The sequence below is a fragment of the Phodopus roborovskii genome, unplaced genomic scaffold (assembly GCF_943737965.1).
Source record: "Phodopus roborovskii unplaced genomic scaffold, PHOROB, whole genome shotgun sequence".
Taxonomy (NCBI): domain Eukaryota; kingdom Metazoa; phylum Chordata; class Mammalia; order Rodentia; family Cricetidae; genus Phodopus; species Phodopus roborovskii.
The window spans coordinates 20,082,986-20,104,075 of NW_026126517.1; the positions used below are offsets into that span (position 1 = coordinate 20,082,986).

Genomic DNA, 21,090 nt, shown 5'->3' on the forward strand with positions numbered 1-21,090 from the left:
TAATAGCTGGAGTAGAGAGAGAAACGGGGCTCGGTTTATAAACAAAAAAGACATCAAGGTAGATGTCAAGAAAACTTTTGCCTCCAGATACTATGGACAGCCTTCTGCTCTATCTTTTAAACCCACATGCTGTGTAAATCCTGTTAGAGTAGCCTCATGGCCATCAGTTAACAGAACGAGGGGCAGGAGGGCTTGATTCTGTTACATCACTCACTGATGCTGAATACTATGTACAGAGGAAAGAAACACAGCATCTCCCAACCACATGCCATCAAATACCAGCATCCTGTGGACTGCTGGACTGGCATCTTTGTGAGGCCTATGAGAGACTATTCAGAAAACCACAGGCACCTCAGAAGGTCCATGCTAAGGTGTACTGTGAGTTGCCACAAGGGGTAAGAAGATAAAGGTTTATCTTCTATTTGTCTATTTGCTTTTTGCCACAGAGCTCTTGGTACATAATCATTTGCAACAAAGCCATGCTGTCCAAGGGAGCTTGAAGCAGGGCCACGCTGTTCTATCTCAGCACTTGCCAGTTTGGTGGCCACTGGCTACATGTGGCTATTGAACACCTGAAATGAGGCTAGTGAGGCTGAAGGAGTAACTTTTTATTTTTAATATAATTTTATTTTATTGTTCTTGTTTTGTTTTTTGATAGAGTCTTACTCTGTAGCCTACGAAGGCTTCTTCTATAGCAATCCTGGTGCCTCAGCCTCTCAATCACGGAGGCTACTACATATGTGCACCACCACACCCACCTCTGAAATCTTAGTTTTGCTTAATTCAGATTTTAAATTTAAATAGTCATAAGCACCTTGGGACTATCTCATGGGTGACCTTAGATCCAGAGAGACCCAGTTTGACAAATACAGGGAGGGGTATTATTGACAGGTCGTTCCAGGAAACCTGGGTTTAAACCTCAACTGTACCACTTATTAGTTAGCTATGGGACTCTAGGCAAGGGGAGCTGGTTTCTGGAGCTTTGCTTCCCCTTTGGTGCTGAGGGAGTTTGATGTTTGTTTTTGGTGAATTTCTTCACCAAAGCCTGAGGACTCTAACACACCCCATCCCCTACAAACTCACCTTCTTGCCATAACTGCTTCAGTACCCATGCTGACTGGCAGGGGGAGGACCTGGTATGTTCTTGCACATGACCCACGTTTGGTCTTCCACAGGAGCTGTTTGCTGAAGCTCCCTGGAACGAGCGCCCTCTCTCCAGGTCCAAGGTCTCCAGGACCTTGAGTCTAATTCAAACTCTCCAACCCTTGCAACGTTTTCATCTACTCAGACTAGTTGTTCCCTAATGGTGTGACCAGCATTACAATGACAATTCTGAGGATGTTCCTCAGGGAAGAGACCTTCAAGGTGCCCTCGGTGAACACGGGACCCAGGTCTATACTAATCCCAAACGGCCACCTGTGGGTCTGGGCTTCCTTCCTCAGCCTCCTGCCATCTCCTATCCACACCCATTCTTAGTGGAACCAACTCCTCCCCACACACAGAACAAGTCTGCTCTCCTTCCTCTTCCACTGGCCTGCATCTCTCTCGGAAGTGGAGGCAGCCAAGCCCTCCATACCCTGTGTGGTTGTAATGATTAGATGTAGATAAAGCACACAGGGCCAGAGCTCGGTGACTTTGTTTCCCAGCTAGCCCCGAGTTAACAGTCATGAATACTGGTGGGTAAATACCATAATACACACATGGGACTGACAGTGTGACAGTCTGCTGCCATGGGTGGTTCTGACCTGTCATGCAGTTTTGCTTTTGCATATTACTTGCGTTTGAGCACAGAGGGAGGCCTTGCTCAGAGAAATGCTAAGAAGGTGAACACAGGGCTTGTGGTAGAAGAGAGCCCACATCCCTGAGCACAACCCGTGGTGACCTGCAGGGTCACAACAAGCTGCACGGCCCACCTGTACAGGTGGCATGCTAGGTTCAAGCACTGGCAACCAGGACACAACGGTGGCCAGCATCTGACTAACAAAGAGTGAGGACACATGGATGCTACCTGGAATATGTGGACACATAGGTTTGCTGGCTCAAATTAGCTAAATCTCATAAACACTGAATTTATGTCTTAAGTTGTTTGAGAGACACAGAAAATGCATCTCCAAACCCGTGTTTGCAGAAAGAAAAAAGAAAACGCTTTATCAGGAACTGACCTTGGACCTTGTTCCATCAGCAAAACCTGCTCTCTGGGGGAAGATACTCTTCAGCTCATCGAGTACAAACACATTCAATTTTGTACTCCTGCCCCCCCCCTCTTTGTATCTTAACAATGAGGCTGAAAATGTGGGAATTGAGTTTGCGGATACAAAAAGACTTGGCAGTTGTCCAGTCTCCCTGCAACCTAGTTCCATGCCCAGGTAGAACAGGCAAAGGGTGATCATGGGGCACTGCTTCTCTTTTACATGTAGGGGGTGCCCTTGCTTTTTGTCAGACCAGGATCCTAGGAGCACTCCCCAACACTTCCTTGCTTGTTATGAGCCCAGGGGCCCACAGCCTGGTGGAGGTGGAGAAAGCCAGCCTGTGTGGGCATGGAGCTATCTTGGGAATACGTACATTCTGCTTTGGCACAGATGAGGCAGGCGGTGGTACAGTTGAAGAAGTTCAGGATCCCAGCCACAGCTACGCTGATGTCGGTGTTGCTGGGGTGAAGGTTCAGGGTGGTGAATCTCTGAAGCTGGAACCTGACAAACTCCTCTGGGGCCACTTTGAAATGAGGGACCTGGCAAGAGGAGCCAAAAAAGGGCAGCAAGGAGGATTCAGAGTGAGTGAGAGAGGGAAAGTAGGACGGGTGACCCAGGCTATGGCTGAGCACGCCTCCTTTTAATTAACACCTTTGACACACACCAAAGGAAAAGAAGCATGCAGGACCTAGGCTCCAAGTTCATGGGAGCAGGATGTGGTAACATCTTTGGAAAGATCCAAAACAAGTCACTGTTTAAATAGAGACCTCTTTAATATTGTGGTGTGAGAGTCCAATCATTCTTAAAGGCACGGTTCTTGCAATATATTATTGTTAATAATGTTGTTAATAAATTGGAGCAGACATGGCAAGAAAAGACAAACAGTTCCCTATAGGCTAGAGAAGAGGCTGTTAGCCCAATTCTACATAACCGGTATATACTAGTTTCCAACAAGCTTTCTGGGTGAATCCCAGGGGCAAGGGCAGATAGGAATGAACCTGAGGAGCATTCAGAAGCTTTGGATGGCACCAGATGCCAAAGCAACTGCCCTGGATTCATCAGAGCAATGTTGGCTTCTACCACATGTACCAGTGGTGTTTCTAGAAGAGGCTGTCTTCCCTCTCTTTGCTGGGAAAGACATATTAAGAGGTAACAATGGTGGCTTTATTGACAGCTTAGGCTATTTTGTAGGTAATAGGAAAGTTAAGTCGTAATAAGCTGCCATCCACCTTGATTTTATTCAGACACTCTCATCCCTGGTACTCGAAGCTGGGAAAGCTGAAACTGAGCATGAGTTTGTACTGATGCAAAAGCAAGTGAGATTGAAAGTAAGCAGCAGGAAGAATTTCCTGATGATGAGGTGCTTGGCTTCTAGAATGGATTAGTCAGACACGATTACAGAAGTTTTCTCTGCCTGGCTTTGCTCAGAGACTGTGCTACAGGGGTCTGCGATAATGCTGTGATGGTCTCTGTAGGATTCTACCATCTTATCCTTTCATGATTTAGGGAGAAGCCTGACAGAAACCAGAGCTCTTGGAAGTTGAGATAGGAGGAGAGCCAAGATCTAGGAAAATCCAAAGAGAAAATTACTGAATTCAACTAAGTTTAACATCCCCCCCCCAAACCATGGGCAGAGCATAGCCATAGTTTTGTTTTTGTTTTTCCACCAGGGATTGCATGGTGCAGAATTGACCTGGAGAGTTTGAAGGATGGCTCTGGAGATGAGAGCTAACCTAGTACATTTCACGGGGATCTTTTCTCCTGCTTGCATTTTGTATCCCACACAATTGACCTAAAAATGAGTAACACACACACACACACACACACACACACACACACACACACACACACACACACACACACAACTTGAAGGCAAGAGAGGTGACAAATGAGCCGGATGAAGGGCAAAGCTGGGTATAAGCCAGGTGGCCTGGCTGACTCAGATCCAGACATTGGTGTCTGTGACTTGACTCCTCCCTGGGTGACAGTCAACCCACTGGGTTCCACCTGCAGGTAGCCAAAAGAGCTCTGCCCATTAGTTCCCTCATGGTGAGGAGCCCTTGGAGGCTTGTGATGATATCACAACTTCCTGCCCTGGGTTCAGGGAGGGGTCCTTCAGGAAGGAGAAGGATACATGGGTTTTGGATTCTACAGACTGATGTCTGTTTAGGTTCTACTGTGTGGTTCAGGGGCAAACCACTTAATCTGGCTCAGCTTCATCCAAACAGAGCTGACCTCGGGTGCTTCTGTGAGTCCAAGAAGAAGGAATGGGATTCTGTGTCCAAAGAACAAAACAGCCTGGACAATGTCTGGCCTCTTCCCTCCCCTTCTCTCTTCTCCAATTGCAGAAGTTCCCAGAAGCCCTTTTAGCTGCACAAAGGAGAGGGTGGAAGAGGGGTCTCCTCAGGTCAAGTAGTGAATCACCAGCAGGGACCTTCTGGGAGGCTGCTAGGGAAGCAGCCAGCTGCTCTGTGGCCTGGGCAGGGGTAGCTAGGCCTTACCCTTCTGGTTTGTTCTCTCTTGGAGAAAAATCAATCTGATTTGTGATTGCAAATTCATCCCAAAAAGTCACCACAGTGGATCTGAGGGGAGAGCAAGAGCCAGGAAGTAGCCAGCCATGGGGTCTCAGAAATATTAGCAGCACTTAAAGGGCCGGAACCCACAGCAAGGACTCTATGGCTTTTCCCTGGAGACAGGCCTCATAAAATATTAACCAAAATGCATAATCTGAGTGGCAGGCAAGGTTGCTCTGGAAGGAATATGAGCAGACAAAGGAAGGGAATCGCCTGACTGCTCTCTGGGCAGTGCCACCTGGTTGGACTATGGGGGATGCTGCAAATCAGTGGCTCCCATGACCTCTGTCCTGAAAGGCTACACAGTGTGGAGGGACTTGCAAGCCAATGTAAAAACAGCCCCAGCTCCAAGACAGGGCTATCCTGGAGTGGGACTGGGGGAGGACAGCAAAAGGCAGTGAAGGAAGTATGGTGGGAACGAGGGAGGGAGAGAAGGAACAGGAAAGAAGTTGGAGAAAGAACAGAGGAGCTCAAACACTGGCAACCTGGCTGGGTGAAGATCAGCACCTAGGCTTAAGTTACAACCTGCCTTGTAACCCACCTGACTGTGAGCTGAAGCACAGCGAGAAGGCTTTAAGTTAAACATCAACTCCTGGCTGAGCCTGTGAAATGCTGCCGGATTATGGCAGGACAGAAGTGGTTTTGTGGTCTGAGCTGACCCAAGAAGCATCTTCCATGTTAACTGAGAGGGAGAAAGAAGGTTCTGGGGGTTTGGGAGGAGCAATTCCAGCCCTGGACAGGTGTGGCTGTGGCCATAGGACAGAGCCTACCCACATAGCCCCAGTCGAAGCATCAAGAGGTCAGTTCCAAGAAATGTGGGTAGGTAGAAGCCTGTCTGTGACCCCCCCCCCACTTTGTTAGGGTGGCTGCTGTGGGGATGTTGGACCTTCTCTGGAAGGGCACATGACTATTTCCCCAGAGCCAGATGTCCCTACTACAAAAGCTGCTGGAAAGCCATGCCTCAGGTCTCTAGTGCAGGTGGGAGATGGTGCTGCCTTCCCACACTCCTCTCTGAGACTGAGCTTAATCTAATCCCTACAAACTAGTCCAGAAAGCATTTGGGACACAGAGAGGCTAGGGGTGTGGTGGGGTTTTCTTGCCCATTGTCTTCTGGGGATATATTCACAGGAGAAAGGCCTGTAGCTTCTAGAAAGGCCCACAATAATGCCTATAATAGGCAGAGCCTCTAAAGTCCAAGTTGCTAGGAAACCTGTCTTCCATCATGCTTTTCTCCCATGAACTGTAGCCTGAGGGAATGGCCTCCACGCTCTGGGCCCAGAGAGATGCCAGATAGAGGCCACACCTATGAACCAACATCACACTTGGCAGAGAAAAGCAGGAACTAGTGAATAGAGAAAACAAAATATATCTTTTCTTATGCACTCAGAAAGCAGAGGCTTTTTAATTTTATTCTCATAATAAAATGGAGCAGTGGCTTCTTTCCCCCCAAGGCATTCTTTCCCAGAATCCCAAGGAACAGAGCACCAATAAGCTGCCTCAGACCTCTGGCCCCTTAGCCTCATGCCAAACCTCCAGCCACCATCTCTCTGCATTAACAGAGAGGCCACTGAAGGCACTGCCATGCCATGGACCCTAAGACACAGAACTTAGGTTGGAAGTCCTGTGGGAACCATCCCTTCATCTCTTCATCACTTGGAAATAGAAAGTGTTCCATTAATGGTCACGCTCTCTCACATTTGCATTGATGGTGTTATTAATAGCATGGCTTCCTTGGTCCCTTCCTGCACTCAAGGATCCAGCCAACAGGCTGGACCATCCCCAAGGCAGATCCACACTCACCTCCTTCTCTCCACAGATGTTGCTGATGATAGAGCTGGAGGCTGGGCTTGACGATGGTCCCAGGACAGCAACCACTCCCTTGGGGAGGATCTGACACACTGTAGCCAGGGGAGGACATGATTGGGAAAGAAAACATGGTATTCAGACTCTGTCCTGCCTAAGCCCTTAGATCATACCTAATGCCCTCACCTCTGCCCACACCCCATCCAGGCCCCTTTCTGCCCCTTTCAAACTCCAGTTTCTCCTGCTCTCCCTGGTCTGCTAGGCTCTCAGACAATTTTATTGGTGTTTATGGACAGTATTAAATGAGGAAATGACCCAGGTTATGACAACATACTGCCTCAGCCAACAGGGGGTATAAATTGCCTGGGCCATCATCGAAGGACAGAGTTAATGGGGAACCCAAGGTGCCCCCCACACTTCCTCTCTGGTCTGCTGAGGGTTGGGGGGGATGCGGTTGCTGTAAGAGGTCTGTGTCTGGGTGGTACCAGAGTGCCCAGCCTTCAATCTCTTAACCCCTCAGATACAAAGACAGTTGAGGAGGAAAAAAAACAGACAGGCAGGGGGCAGAGGTGGCCAAGAGATGCCAGCAGAGAGGGAAAAGGCAGACAGTGGAAGTCAAAGGAGGCAGATGAGAGAGAGAAGAGAAAACAGAGGCAGAGGGAGTGTTTCCTGTCAGGGACACTCTCTTTGTCCCAGAGCTGGCTCACTCCTGTGCTGCCTGAGGACTTGGATCTTGCTTTTCTTCAACTGGGAAGACACCGTTCACTCCTGGACTCTGACACTCATCTTTCGTGGGTTACTCAGACACCTTCCCTCAGACCTTGGTTCCCACATTCCTACTTTGCACCTCTCCTCTTAGATACCTTGTCTAACTTGGTGTGGCATAGAGGTCTCTTCTCCTATCACTAGATTTTCCCAAGTTCCTAATGAATGCGAATGCATAAAGATGTGTGTGTGTGTGTGTGTGTGTGTGTGTGTGTGTGTGTGTAATATGGAGGTCAGAAGTCACTATTGGGTGTCTTCCTCTGTTGCTCTCCACCTTACTTTCTATGACAGGGTTTCTTCTTGAACCTGCATCTTACTGATTTGGCTAGTTCGGGTGGCTGGGCAGTGAGCACCAAGGATCCACCTATCTTTGCCCCAGGACTGATGTTGCAGGTGCACATCTCTATATCCTGCTTTTATGTGGGTGCTGGGCATTCAAACTCAGGGCCTCATGCTTGTGCTGCGAACACTTTGCCTGCTGACCCATCTTCCTAGACTGAGTCCCTCACTAGACTGCAAACCCCTCCCGAAGGCCACCTTTCTAGACACTTGATGTCTAGCACAATGTTTTCTAGACAGAGTCCCAGATTACATTCATGACTGAATGCTGACTGATGGGGCATGTGGTCAGAAGAGGAAGAGAGAATTAAGGTTACAGAATGCAGCAGACTAGGGAAAGGAGGATAGGAGGGAAGGAGGAAACAGAAAGAGTCTGAGCTCATTCTCTGCACACATCAGTGATGTCAAAACCCAGACGCCCTCCTCAGGCTGCATACAGAGACTTCCCACTGCACAATTTGACACTGGATCCCAAACTGAAAACCCAGGTCCAAACACATTTCCCTTTTATTCTTGACAGAACTCATTTCCCAGAAACTTCATGTGAGGGAAGCTTACATGCTGGTCTAAGGAGAAAGCCATCAAGCCACACCTGAAACCTGACGCTCCTTCCTATGGAAAGGATCCTAGCCATCAGCCAAAACAGCCCTGGGATTAACTCCAGAGTTCAAATCACAGAGTTGTGGATGTGCCGTATGAACTTTAGATCTGCTGTACTCTCTCTCTACCTGTGGCCTCCAGAATCTCAGAACTGCACAAGACTCAACAGTACTGAGTGTACCCATCCCCAGGGGCACAGAGCCTAGTGGCCAGGCCTGACCTAGGAAGAGGCTCAGCAGAACACAGGCCTTCCCATGCCTGACTGTGCAGCTGCCCCTGCCAGTTGGTTGCTTTCTACATCATCCCAGCATGACAGTATGCAATAGCCTCCCTTCTGAGATGGTGACACACTTTAGGTTGCACAGCCAGTTAAGGTCAGAGTCAGCTTTGGGCTTCAAGAACCTGGCCCCATTCTCTGTACAATCTGATTCTCTACAGCCAGGCCTTCCCCTGGCTTTTTCCTCCACAACAGTAATGCCTCCATGTTGATAGAGGGCTCTCTCTGAACCCACCTTGTTTTATTGCATCTATTGTTACCAAGGTCATCACCACCTGTCACCGGTTCTCACCCAACTCTCTTTCCCAACATCTGATCATGCTGTTCTTTGAGATTTCCTAACACTGTCTGGTGCTGCTTCTCATCTAGTTCTAAGAGTCTCTTCCTTGGCTAATGACTCTTCTTTGTCTGCTTAATCCAGGTTTTACCTATGCCTTCCTCTGTCTGAACAAACATAGCATTGCTGCTTTTGCCCAGATGACTCTACCAATTGCTATGTTGAGTACAAATTCAAGTTCTAAGCACCAACTCATCTTAGCCACGGTACCTGCTCTCTGGCACCTCTTATTCAACACAACAGAGTTGGATGGGTAAGAGCATGAACTATGTTACCTAACTGCCTATGTCTGAGAGGACCTCAGACTCCCTGTAGTTGGAATTATAGATGGTTGTGAGCCATCCAACATGCACGCCAGGAATCAAACTCAGGTCCTCTGCAAGAACAGTAAGGGCTCTCACCTGCTGAACCATCACCCCAAACCTCAAAATGTATTAATTTTTTTTAAGGTAGGGCTTTAGCATCTTTTTTCATTCATTCATTCATTTTTGTTATTTTACATATCAATCCCAGTTCTCTCTCCGTCCCTCCCTCTCTTCCACCCTCCCATGCCCCTACCACCACCCTCCAATCCCATCCCCCCCACTCCACAGGGAGGGTGATGCCTTCCTGGAGAGGTCATCTAAATCTGTCAAGTCATCTGGTGCAGTAGGAACTAGGCCCTCCCTCCTGCCTCTAGGTTAAGGGAGTATCCCTCCATGGGGAACATGCTCCCAAAGTCCTTTTGAGCACCAGGGATACAACCTGGTTCCACTGTCTGAAGTCCCTTAGACTGCCCAGGCCTTCTAACTGAGACCCATGTTCAGGGGGTCTGAGTCAGTCCAATGCTGGTTTCCCAGCTATCAGTCTGGGGACCTATTAGCTCCTCCTTATTCAGGTCAGCTGTCTATATGTGTTTCTGTAGCCTGGTCTTGTCCTCCCTCTCTGCATCTGGATTACAGTTCTGCTCAGTGTTTAGCTGTGGGTGTCTGCTTTTATTTCCAACAGCTACTAGATGAGGGCTCTATGATGGTGGATAAGTTAGTCATCAATCTCACAAAGTGATGGGTTTCATTATGGCATTTTCATACATATACATCATTATGCTTTGTTTTCTTTCCTGTACTCACACTGCGCTCCTTCCTCCATCCTCCTCTGTCAGTTCTTGCTGATTCCACTTTACAGATGAGGAAAGGGAGGGTTTGTGTGTATGTAACTTATTCAAGCTCACAAAGGTAATATATGGCTGAGCTGATCTTGAACTTAGGGGCCACTGATGCCAAAGTTCATGTTCTTAACCACTGTGATTCATTTCCCTTAGCTCCCGAAGGTCAAAAATCACAGTTACTCTTGATTCTTCCACACTTTGCCTTTAATTCTATTCACTCTGCCCATCTGATCTAACTTCCTAAGGGGTCTTTCTCCAGGACTTCCCATTTCCAATATTTTCTCCACACTATAATGTAAGTTATAATTATAAAACATTGATCTGTTGCTTTGGTCTCTCTCATGTAATCCTGGCATCCTCCAGCCCTTAAATAACACACCAAGGCTTCATAGCCTGGCCATACCACAGTTATCTTGTCTCTTCTCATGGAAAACTAGAAAAAAACCATCAGGGGATAGTTATAAAGAGTAGGTCATATGCCAAAATAGAATGGTATTTAGGCATTTAAAATGTATATGAACAGTTAATAATAGTATTAAAATTATTTATGTAATACTATTAAGAGAATTGAGTAGGCTATAAAATTATATATGCATCTACATGAAGCCTAAGCTAAGCAAATACAGGGCTAGTTATGCACTGAGGAATGGTCCAAGGAAGACATGATTAGTGCCAACATTTACCAGGAGATAATTATGGCCTTTTCAGAGTATGTCTTAGGAACGGATTTATGTAATTCTGAACCAACCTGATGAAACAGGTACATCTATTGCATCTTCACTTTACAGACACAAAAACAAGACAAGAAAATGAAGGAATAGAGTACAGATTGGACAGCTTGAGCAGTGGCCTGAGGACCAACTGCTAAAACACAGCCTTCCACAGAGAATGGCAATTAACTGGAATGTTAGATGACAGTGTGTTGGCCATGGGGATGTTCTGTGGTTTTCTTCTTCTTCTTCTTTTTCTTTTCCTTTGCTCTCTGTAATGAGCATGTATTCTCTTTATAATATATTGTAAGGAATGTGATAAAAAAAATCTCCTGATGACAAGTAAAATTTAAGAGGTCTGATCTGCCTGTCACCCTGCTTTCGTGGCCCTGCACCCCCGCCCCCTGCCTCCTCCCACGCTGTGCTTGTCTCCTGTCTTACTTCTCTCCCAGGCTCCTGAGCAGCCTTCTACCTAAAGCAGGTATTCCTAACTTACCCAGCTGCCTGTGTTCTACGGGATGGAGTTGGGAGTGTGAAAGTGTGTGTGTGTGTTTCATTTTTCTCTGTAAACCTACCTGAAATGTAACATTTCCTTTGCTTCTAATGCATATAATAAAGCACAGTATATTTGCAGTGCATGTGCCTTTGTCACAACAGAAATCAGTGCTGTTTTCATATCACATTACAAATGTCATTTATATTCATGACTAGTTCAACCTTGTTCTAGCAGTTAGACCCAATGCTGGGCTTGGCTATGAATACATTAATAAATCATAGATATTAATACGTCACTATTAAAATATTTTAGCTGCTTTTCTATATAATTGGTTTCCATGGTCAGCTACTTTATTCACTTCAAAACACTTCTCTAAGACAGGGTTCGTAACACTCCCAGCCTGCTGTGGTCTAGATTCTCTTTTGTTCCTCTGCCCAGGAAGCTCATATTGATCCTCTGGCTCTGAGTTCAGATCCTGCCCCCAGGCAAGAAAGTATCATTATGCCCTGCATCTGACCCAGCTGCCTATAGAAACAGGGCAATTCCCTTCTTCTCTAAACACCTAGCCAACTTATGCCCCAAGCATTCTCATGACGACTCTCAGCAGAGGGATGGTTTTTCTAAAGATCAATTCTTAGAGGTCACAATCCCAAATTTGGATCCATTTTGTCAAAATAGGTGGTGAAATCTCCTCTAAGTAGACAGATGTGTGACTCTTTACCAGCTAAGCAGCCCTAATCCAAAAATCCTAAATCCTAAATCAGAAACTTTCTGAGCACTGGCATAATGCTCAAAACACTTGAGTGGTTTCTGACTTACTGATTATTAGGAATTCTCAGCTACTAATGTCTGTGCAGACAGATCAAATCCCCACCTCCACCCCCACAAAGAAACACTTCTGGTACCAAGCATTTCACTTAAGGGATATTCAACCTGCACAATGTGTGGCTATAAAAAATATACTTGTTTGTACATGGGTCGTTATTGGACACATTCTTTAGTGTCTGGCATGTGAACCTTGTGCAGTTTCTACAATCTCAAAAGTTTCAATTTCTAACCCTATCAGACCTCAGGAGCTCGGGTTCCCTGGGCATGTCCTTCTGAGCTCCCTACACCAGCATCCATCTGTCCATTGGCTCAATGGGTCCTATACTTTTGAGGACAGGGGGATATCAGTTCAAGAAAAAGAGAATTGTTCTCCAGACAGTTGCTCAATAGAACTGATGAGTCCAGGGAAACAGAATTGTCCCTCCTACCAGCACTATGGCCTGGAGAATCCAGGCCATAGTGGACCGAGCTTTTGTTCCTTATGAAGGATGCCCAATTCAGTGTAAATGGGAAACATCCACGAAAAGGCCTCAGCTCTAGAACTTCCAGGCCCTGACTCCATAGGCCAAAGATACCAGAAATGGGTATGAGGGACATCAAGGAAGGGAAACAGATGGCCCTAACTCTGCCTCCGGGGGAATAGAAGAGTGAGGAAACGGAAACCATGAGTGGCACTGCCATGGCAAACAAGTTTTCCAGCCAGCAGAGGAGCAGAAGGCAATTGTTAGAGCAGCTAAGAGGACAAAAGACCATTATGCGGGGTCACAACCCCATGGAGGAGCTTCTCTGTGGCTCCCTAGTCCATCCAGAAAGTTGGCCCATGGCAGACAGAAACAGTGCAAGGCGGGAAGGGCTGGCCAAAAGGCATATGGTTCAGAGGGGCCAATCCAGGTGCCCCCACTGAATGTAGGCCCTTGTCCCTGGCATGAGTACACTGAGCACATGAGCCACTCAGATGCTCTCAGGAGCTAAGCTCCCCAGCGTCACAGGACTGGGAGAGCCACAAAGCAGAAAAAAAACTGGGGACGACTCGGTCCTTGACGCAAAGTCACTTCAAGGTGAACCTGGAAAGCAAAGATGTCTCCTTGTTCCTACACACGCCACTCTCAGGAGATATCAAGAGGCCCCACTATGCTACAATCAGGCAGCAGCTGCCTCTGTTTGCTCTGACATAGTCTGTTCTGGCACCAGAGCATCCATGGATAGCCCTTGTCTGAGGCAGCTGGGGGTGCTGAATGAATTGGACTCGCTGGGCGAGCCAAGAAAGGAAGTATATGGGGGTGAGGAGTACAGTTCTCTGTACTCTCATGCTCCATAGTGGGGCCTGGCTCCAGAAACCCTCACCACCTCCTCCTTCCCTAATACTCACAAACCACTTCAGAAGGAACACTGTTCCCTGGGGCTTCCCACGTGCCAGGCATCCAGCTGGCAGAGCACTGCCACTGAGAGGGATGCATGAACCTACGATCACAAGAATGGGTAAAAGTTGCTGGGAGCTCACACCAGGCCGTGCGCTGCTCTATGTGTGTTAAATACTTCCATTCTCACATACTACCCACTAACCATAGGAAGGGAGAGTGCTGGGCATATCCACTTCCATAGAATTTTGATTATTCTCCTATGAGGACTTGAAGGAATAGGGTACAAGCCCAAAATGTGGTAGAACCAGGATTAGAATTCCAGGGCATACAGATGGCCCCTGCCCTGCTTGTGAGTGTTGGTCTCCACTGACCTTCATAGCAGACCATCAACAATGCCTGCTGTAAATTCTTCCAAAGACACATGTTCAGCAGCAACTTCGCCCCACTGTATCCCTGTTGTCCAGGCTCAAGCCTTTCCCTGGGCTACTGTGTCATCTACTTGGATGCCAGCACCTGTTCACCTATGGACTATTCCAAGGCTTTCCTAGAGTTTCACTTGATCATCTGGCCTGTGTCCTAGCTCTGACATGAGCCCTGTCTGAGACATTCTCTGAGACATCTTTCAAGACCAACTAAGACTTAAGTCATTTTGGGGAATGTGTGTTTCTTAGCTTTTTCCTTGAAAAGTCTTGAGCCTCAGTTTCTTCACCTGTGAAGTGAGACGGCTGGACCAGATCATTTCTGAGCACTGCCATTCAGTATGTTTCTGAGTCCTTGCTGTGCACCTAGGAAGTGGCAAACTCAGTTTGCTGAACGACTCATCACTTCTTTCTCTTCTAGCTTCTCCTTGCCCTGACCCTGGTGTGTGTGTGTGTGTGTGTGTGTGTGTGTGTGTGTGTGTGTGTGTGCGTGTGCGTGTGTGTATACCTACACATGCTTATAGAGACCAGATATCAACCTTGGGTCTTGTTTCTCAGGCACCACCCATCCTGTTCAGTTTTGTTTTGAGACAGTGTCTTGCACTGGGCTAGAAATCAGCAAGTAGTCTCAGCTGGCCAGTGAGCCTAGGAAATCCTCTCTTCACCTCCCAAACACTGAGATTTACAGGAATAGCAAGCACTTTATCTCCTCCTGAGCCATCTCCTTGGGCCCTTTGAACTGATTTTGAGGCATGTTGGCCCTCACTTAACAGAGGGAACCCTTGAATCACTGGTGGTCATCATCGCTAGAGTCTTCAAGAAGCCTAGCAGGAGTGGACTGAAGAATGAGTTGAAACATATCAGACAGTGCCCCATGCCAGGGACCCTGGAGCCTTCCGAGGCCCTGGTTCCCTGGTGTGTGCCTTTTGTGTTTCAAAGGGAGACCATGTGGACAGTGGATGGTGTGCTTGGCCTCAAGGAGACAAGCAGAGGTGAGCGGTTGACAGGCAGGCCTCTGCTTCTAGCTCTACAGTAAATTAAGCCTCAAATTGGCTCTGGCAGAAGCAAGGATGGTGCCTACGGGTATTTGGGTGGTACAGGGGTGGTGCTTAGTTCAGCTCTGATACATTTGCCACAAGACACAGAATGACCTGCAGAGCAGAGGATGTCGAAGTCTGGTGTGCTTTAGGAGCTCCTTGCAAAAGGAAGGTTGTGATGGAGATAAGATGGAGCGGAAAGCAGGAAGGGCAGAGAGGGAGGGAAATGCCTAATAGGTCTTGCCATTCCTCTCACTTCATATCTGTGAGCCATGGGGAGTTAGCAAATCAAACATCTAGAAGCCAGAGGTGATGGTGGTAAAAGGGCAGAGGTAGGGGGAGTTCCACGAATGTTGGAGAATGCTTTGTAAGTGACCCTCACTCTAACTAAACCTACTGTAGAAAAAAATCTGCCTATTTGAACCAGACTGGATGGGGGTAGATTCTCCTACACGTAGCATCCCAGTTTCCAGGTTGGCTGTTAATTAATGCCCTGTGTGATACTTTCCATCTCTATGCAGTGAACAGATGAGGGGGCGACCTCTAGATTCCAGCATCTTCACCTTCGTTACACTTCCTCATCTTTGATTCTCAAAATAACCTCTGCTTCCCTGGACTGGCTGGCCCACCCTGAATGTGATTCATTAAGTGTGGTGTGTACAGCATGTTTTGAAAAGCTCCTATTACCCAGTAAGACGAATCAGCCCTGTTAGATCACTACAGTCCCAGCTTCAATCACAGCCTTGAGTTTGCACAACCAAAAACATCACTAATAGTCTCTTTCATCTCCTTGCAGCACAGTCTCTGGCCACAGGGTGATAGGTGAGGGGTTGGGAGAGTCACCCAAAGCCCTGGATCCATGCAAATGTTTTAAATTAGCAATGAAAATCAGACCTGGACCACTAGCCCAGGGAAATCCTGGGACTGTGACTCAGAGCAGCAGCTGGCATGAGGTGACCCACCAGAACTTTCAAAGGCTCAAAGCTGTCAGAAGCATCAAGTGCAGAAAATTGGAAAGAGAATGGGAATGTCCAATTATGAGGGGTGTTGACATTAAGCAAGTCACCTGAGAAGAGCCTGTAGCCCTCGGGGACAGCTGAGCTGTGAAACCCAGGATAGAAGAGGCAATGGTGAGGGCTGGAGGAAAACTGCTCAGCTAAGACAGGAGGGGAAATAACCTAACAGCAAAGGCTATAGCTACCACTTGCAGAAGACCTGTGAGTGCACCCACCAAGGGGCATGTGTCACCTACACTGTTGCATGGAACACTTGGATGAGACAACATGACTGTCACTACCACTTGACAAATAAGCAAACCTGAGGCATGAAGATGGCTATAAATGAACTCTGGTCAATCTAATTTTCAAATAATCCTAACTGTCACACCACTTAGACCTCTTCCAAATAGGGATCAACATGGCTAGCCCCCTCCATCCAAGGATCCTGTTCCTTCTACCTATCTTTTCCCAGTACCACTGACACTGGTGAGCCTGTTCACCTTACTTTTGCCCACCACATGGGTCCACCATTTTCCTATCCCCTTACCTAAAGAGAGAAAAATCCAGGCTGGGGCCTTTCAAAGAACTATCTGGTAATGTTTAAAACCCACTATGGTGGTATACTCAGACTTCAGATGAAAGACCCATGGAGTAGAAAGATCCAGAAGCCATCTGAAGCATGCCTCAAACACACTGAGATGTAAAAGATGAACTGAAGGCCACTTATTAATAAAATACTTGGTCCCTTAAAGAAGGAGCATTAAAAAGATGTCCAAAGCCCTGAAATGAGGAATAAAGATACCAATTTCCTTTATTCCCCGATTCATCTGGCTTAGTATTTTAGACACATTGACTTCACCAAGGCAGGCTGTGAGGGTCACTGGGAGAGGAAATTTCTTCCTGCCAATGACGCCATCCACAATGAGCAGATATGCATTCAGTCCTGCTGGGGAGGCCCCGAAGAACTGAAGGGAAGGTTTTCAAAGAATGGACTGCAAAGTTATGAAGATATCCAGACCCTGGGTCTGCGACCTGGGTGAAGAAACTCCACAGACCAGACTAGGAGACTCATAAGAAGTTCGTTGTGGGTATTTCTGATTTTATTTGGAAGATCTTGAACAATCTGTCTTCCTTTCATTGTTCTAGAAATTAATCTTGACATCTTCTTGGACATTTTTCTGATCCCTGATAAATTCTTTTTGGCTAGAATCAGATGCAATAGGTTCTTGCTAAATGTTTATTTGCTAATTGAATGATTAAATAAATGTTTTCATACTGGATCCACCACACTCTGTTCTAGAGGAATGTGTGTCAGTGGTTCCTGTTAGCCTCAATGGCCCTACTCTGTATAATATAAACACCATCACTCATAGCTACTAGACCAGGAGAGGACACTGTCCCCAAATACAGTTCATCTGTTTGCAGTCTGGCCTGTGAGATGGGCCTCAAAGCAAGATGAGCAGGCCTAATGATATCCTCCACTTTCAGGGACCCAGAGAAACAGGTACTAAGTGGGACATCTATTTCATACCCCTCGCCTCCAGGCTCAGGAGATACCATGGAAGAAGGAGCAGAAAGACTGAGAGTCAAAAGTCATGGGCGACCAGGGCAAAACTGTGTCTTTTGGACATGACAGGACAGCTGAACTCATGAATTCACAACATCTGTGAGCACCTGCACAAGACTAGACCATCTGATACAACATCTGCATAAGACATGAATAAGACCAGACCATCCCATATAACACCTGCATAAGACCAGACCATCTGATATAACAGCATGGAGAGAGAAGAGGCTCACAGGCCCTCATTTCCAGCTGAGGAGCTTTTGGCAGTTGATGCTGCTAGGGGAAGGAGAATTGGTTTTCTTTGGATATGTGATCCCTGATTGGTTGGCCGTGCTCCTGATAATGGTCCCACACCCTTGCCTATATGAGCAGCACAAAATGGACTCAGTAGGTCATTTATTAAAAAAAAAAAAGACATAAAATTGGGAGAGGTGGGGTGTGATGGATACAAATTAAGGAGAATATTATGGAGATTGAATATAATCAAAGTGCATTGTATGTCTGTGTGAAACTCTCAAAAACTTAATAAAAATATGTCTTTACAAAAAGTACTAGGGGAAGCTGACACTGTGTGTTCCGAAGGGACTGTAGGCCCCATGAGTCCAGAGGTCCTATCTATCTTGTTCCCAACACTGTTCCCAAAGCAAAACACCCTGAATCATAAAGGAAATACTCAATAAAACTCCAGAGTGAAGAATCAAAGGGCATCATCCTGGGCAGCAATTATGAGACAGGTGCATGATGGATGATCTAGGAAAACTAGCCAGCTAATGAAAGAGCCTGGACTCAGCAGTACAAGGGTGTTAAAGAAGCAGTGAGAACAGGAGGCAGAGACAGACAGACAGACAGACAGACACACACACACACACACACACACACATGCACGCTCACACACACACACACACCAATGCTGGTGGTTCTGGGGACCACTGTCTGCCTCTCCCATCATCACCATAGAGGACCTGTTTCTTTCCTGTAGTCCTAACAGCCCAGGCTAGAGCAGTAGAGCATCACTGCACCCTCATTGGGAAGACCACAAGTTGTTCTTTTCTTTCATTTATTTGGTTTGGGGGTTTAGAAAAAAAGAGAAGGGACCTCTCCAAAGTCTTGTGGGATTGATGTCAATCATCAGTCAGGGCTGAGCATCCCTTGCTACAGTTTGGATTCCAATGGCTCCCAGGGTTAAGGCTCAGTCATCACTCAGTGGTGCTTGGGAGGGTAGTGGAAACTTTAGGGGGTGTGGCCTAATGGAAGGGAGTGAGGTCACTGGGGGCATGTCCTTAAAGGGGATATGGAGACCTTCACCACACCTCTTCCTATCTCCTCTTGCTTCCTAGTTACCATGAAGTGGGCAACTCTCACACAGGCCTCCAAAATCGTACAGCAATGGGGCCCATCAGTCATGGACTCAGACCTCTGAAACTGTGCAGCCAAACAGCTTTCCTCTTTTTGAGTTGATGTCTTGGGCACTTTGTCACAAAGCAAAAAGTTGGATTAACAGTTTGCTTTCTTTCTCTACTGGCGCTGTTCATTTCTGGCTTAGTACAAGTCAGGGTCTCACTCAGTTGAACCTAAGTTCCAAGGCAACACCAGCACCAGACAGAGGATCATAAGGGAAGTGCAGTGGCTAGCTCTGTGCTCAGAAAATTATCCAACACCTTTGATAATTACTTTCTTTCTGGAATAGAGGAAAGAACATGCAACCCTCTCACTATTGCTAGAAGTAAAAGCAGCACCCAGCACATGGGACCTACCCTGCATGCTAACAGTAAGTTGGGTGACCTTCTTTGTCTGGGAAACCCTACAATCCACAGAGGATTATCCTGTATTTTTACACATGTGACTATCACAACAGTATGCAAGGTCTGCAAAGTAGAGCATAGCACTCCCATTTTACTGATGAAAAAACTGAGGCATAAGTAGGCTGGATATCTTAGTCAAAGAAAGTGGCCATACTCCATTCCTAATCTTCTGCCCCAGCACAAGAATACATGATAGAACCAGGTGGGGTGGCTTACACAAGAGGTACCAGTACTTGGGAGGCTAAGGCAGGAAAATTACTAAGACTAGAAGTAGAGGAAAAGTGGGAAGAAGGAGAAGAAGAAAGAGAAAAGGGAGGGGAGAAGGCAATCAGGTGGGCAATGGATAAGCTGCCATTCTTTTGCAATATCCACAAAACCTTGTTCAAGTATTTGTATAGAAAATGTCCAGGAGATATATAGATGAATGAATGAATAGGCAAGTGAGTGGATGGGTTACTTTGTGAATTAATAATGTATCTAATTCATGATTCACAACAAAACCTAAGAATCTCATCTGGACTGAGATTCTCACAGGCCTTCCTCGTATATAACTCTTTCCCTCCCCTGGAAGCATCTGTATCTGAGCCCTGGCACTCGACAAACACCCACCACCATCTTTGTCTGTCAGCCTGTCCAGTCTACGTACTGGTTTCTGCAGTTTCGTACTCGCTGTCTCTGAGAAGTTCAAAGATGTCCACTTCCACCTTGGCCTTGCCCAGTCTCTCTGGTGCACGGTTGATGCGGTTCTTGGCCAGGGTAATGGAGAGCCGTTCCCCTCTGCTGCACTCCATGGGGTCATCCAAGATAGCAGCTGTGGGTAGGTAACCATATGGAGACAGTTTGTATATCACCCACAACCATTACCCTTCTTCCTTCTCCACCCTCTCCAAACTGCCATCTTCTTTTTCCGGGCAGCTCTCCCCCCCATCCCTCTCTACCTTGACACTGGCAGAACCCCCCAGAGCAAGTTCTCTGTATGCTTCAGTCTCCCATCGATCGCAGACAGGTATAGCAGTGAATTCTAATGGGATGCATGCCTGAGGAACAATGCAATGCCACAGCCAGCCACCAGGGGTCCTACCTGTCTGAGGTCCCTGAGCTGGGTGCAAAAATAATCTTAGAGACTTATCCAAGTACACACAGAAAAGCATGTGCATGCTACCCTTTTGGAAAAGGAATTCTAAGTACATGGGCAATCTCCCTTAGGAAAGAGAAGGCCATGCATTTGTGTGGGACAACTGTGGGGGCAGGGAAGCAGCTGCAGGTTACTGTGGAATGCTTGCACTTTGGTCTATGGTATCATTAGCTATGTCCCCCAGGTGAGCTATGCAATTTTCTGAATGTCTTATCTTCACTGAACATTGGCGTGTAAAGAAAAACCCGCTGACTAGTCTAGGGATTCAGTTCAGGCAATGGAGGTCAGTGACCCATCCTCTGGACTTAACCAGTGTGACAATCAGTGTGGAGGATTTGGAGAGAGGTGCAGTATGAGTAGCTAGCTGCCCTACCTCTGGGTGCAATATGCAGGGAATTACAGAGAATTGGGCTCTAGTGCCAGGCCCACCTTTATTAGCTGAAGGATCTGTTTCCTTACTTGAAAAATGGGCTGCTGTGAGAAGAACATGAGATGGGACATACTCAGTGCAGTCTTACATCTAGTAGACACTCAATACTGACTACTGAGATTCTTAATTCTCTTCCTAAGGGAGCTGACACAACACAGAGACTTTTTTGTAAACATTAACAGCAGCTACTCATGAGTAATTATTCACCAAGACTAAAAGGTGGAAACAATCCATATGTCCATCAACCAGAGAGTAAGGAGGATGCTGTCTTCCTATA

The 21,090-nt window shown here is 46.9% G+C and overlaps 1 protein-coding gene across 3 annotated transcripts in view; it reads right to left on the reverse strand.

Annotated features, from left to right (window-relative positions):
- Grik4 (glutamate ionotropic receptor kainate type subunit 4) overlaps positions 1 to 21,090 on the reverse strand; it is a 419,871-nt gene that overhangs the window by 150,128 nt on the left and 248,653 nt on the right. For all 3 annotated transcript variants that reach the window (XM_051197191.1, XM_051197190.1, XM_051197188.1), the window contains exons 3-5: positions 19,895 to 20,059; positions 6,563 to 6,660; positions 2,563 to 2,728 (exon numbers count right to left, since the gene is read on the reverse strand). In XM_051197191.1, coding sequence (XP_051053148.1) covers positions 2,563 to 2,728; positions 6,563 to 6,660; positions 19,895 to 20,059 — 429 coding nt within the window. The remainder of the gene's footprint in view (positions 1 to 2,562; positions 2,729 to 6,562; positions 6,661 to 19,894; positions 20,060 to 21,090) is intronic.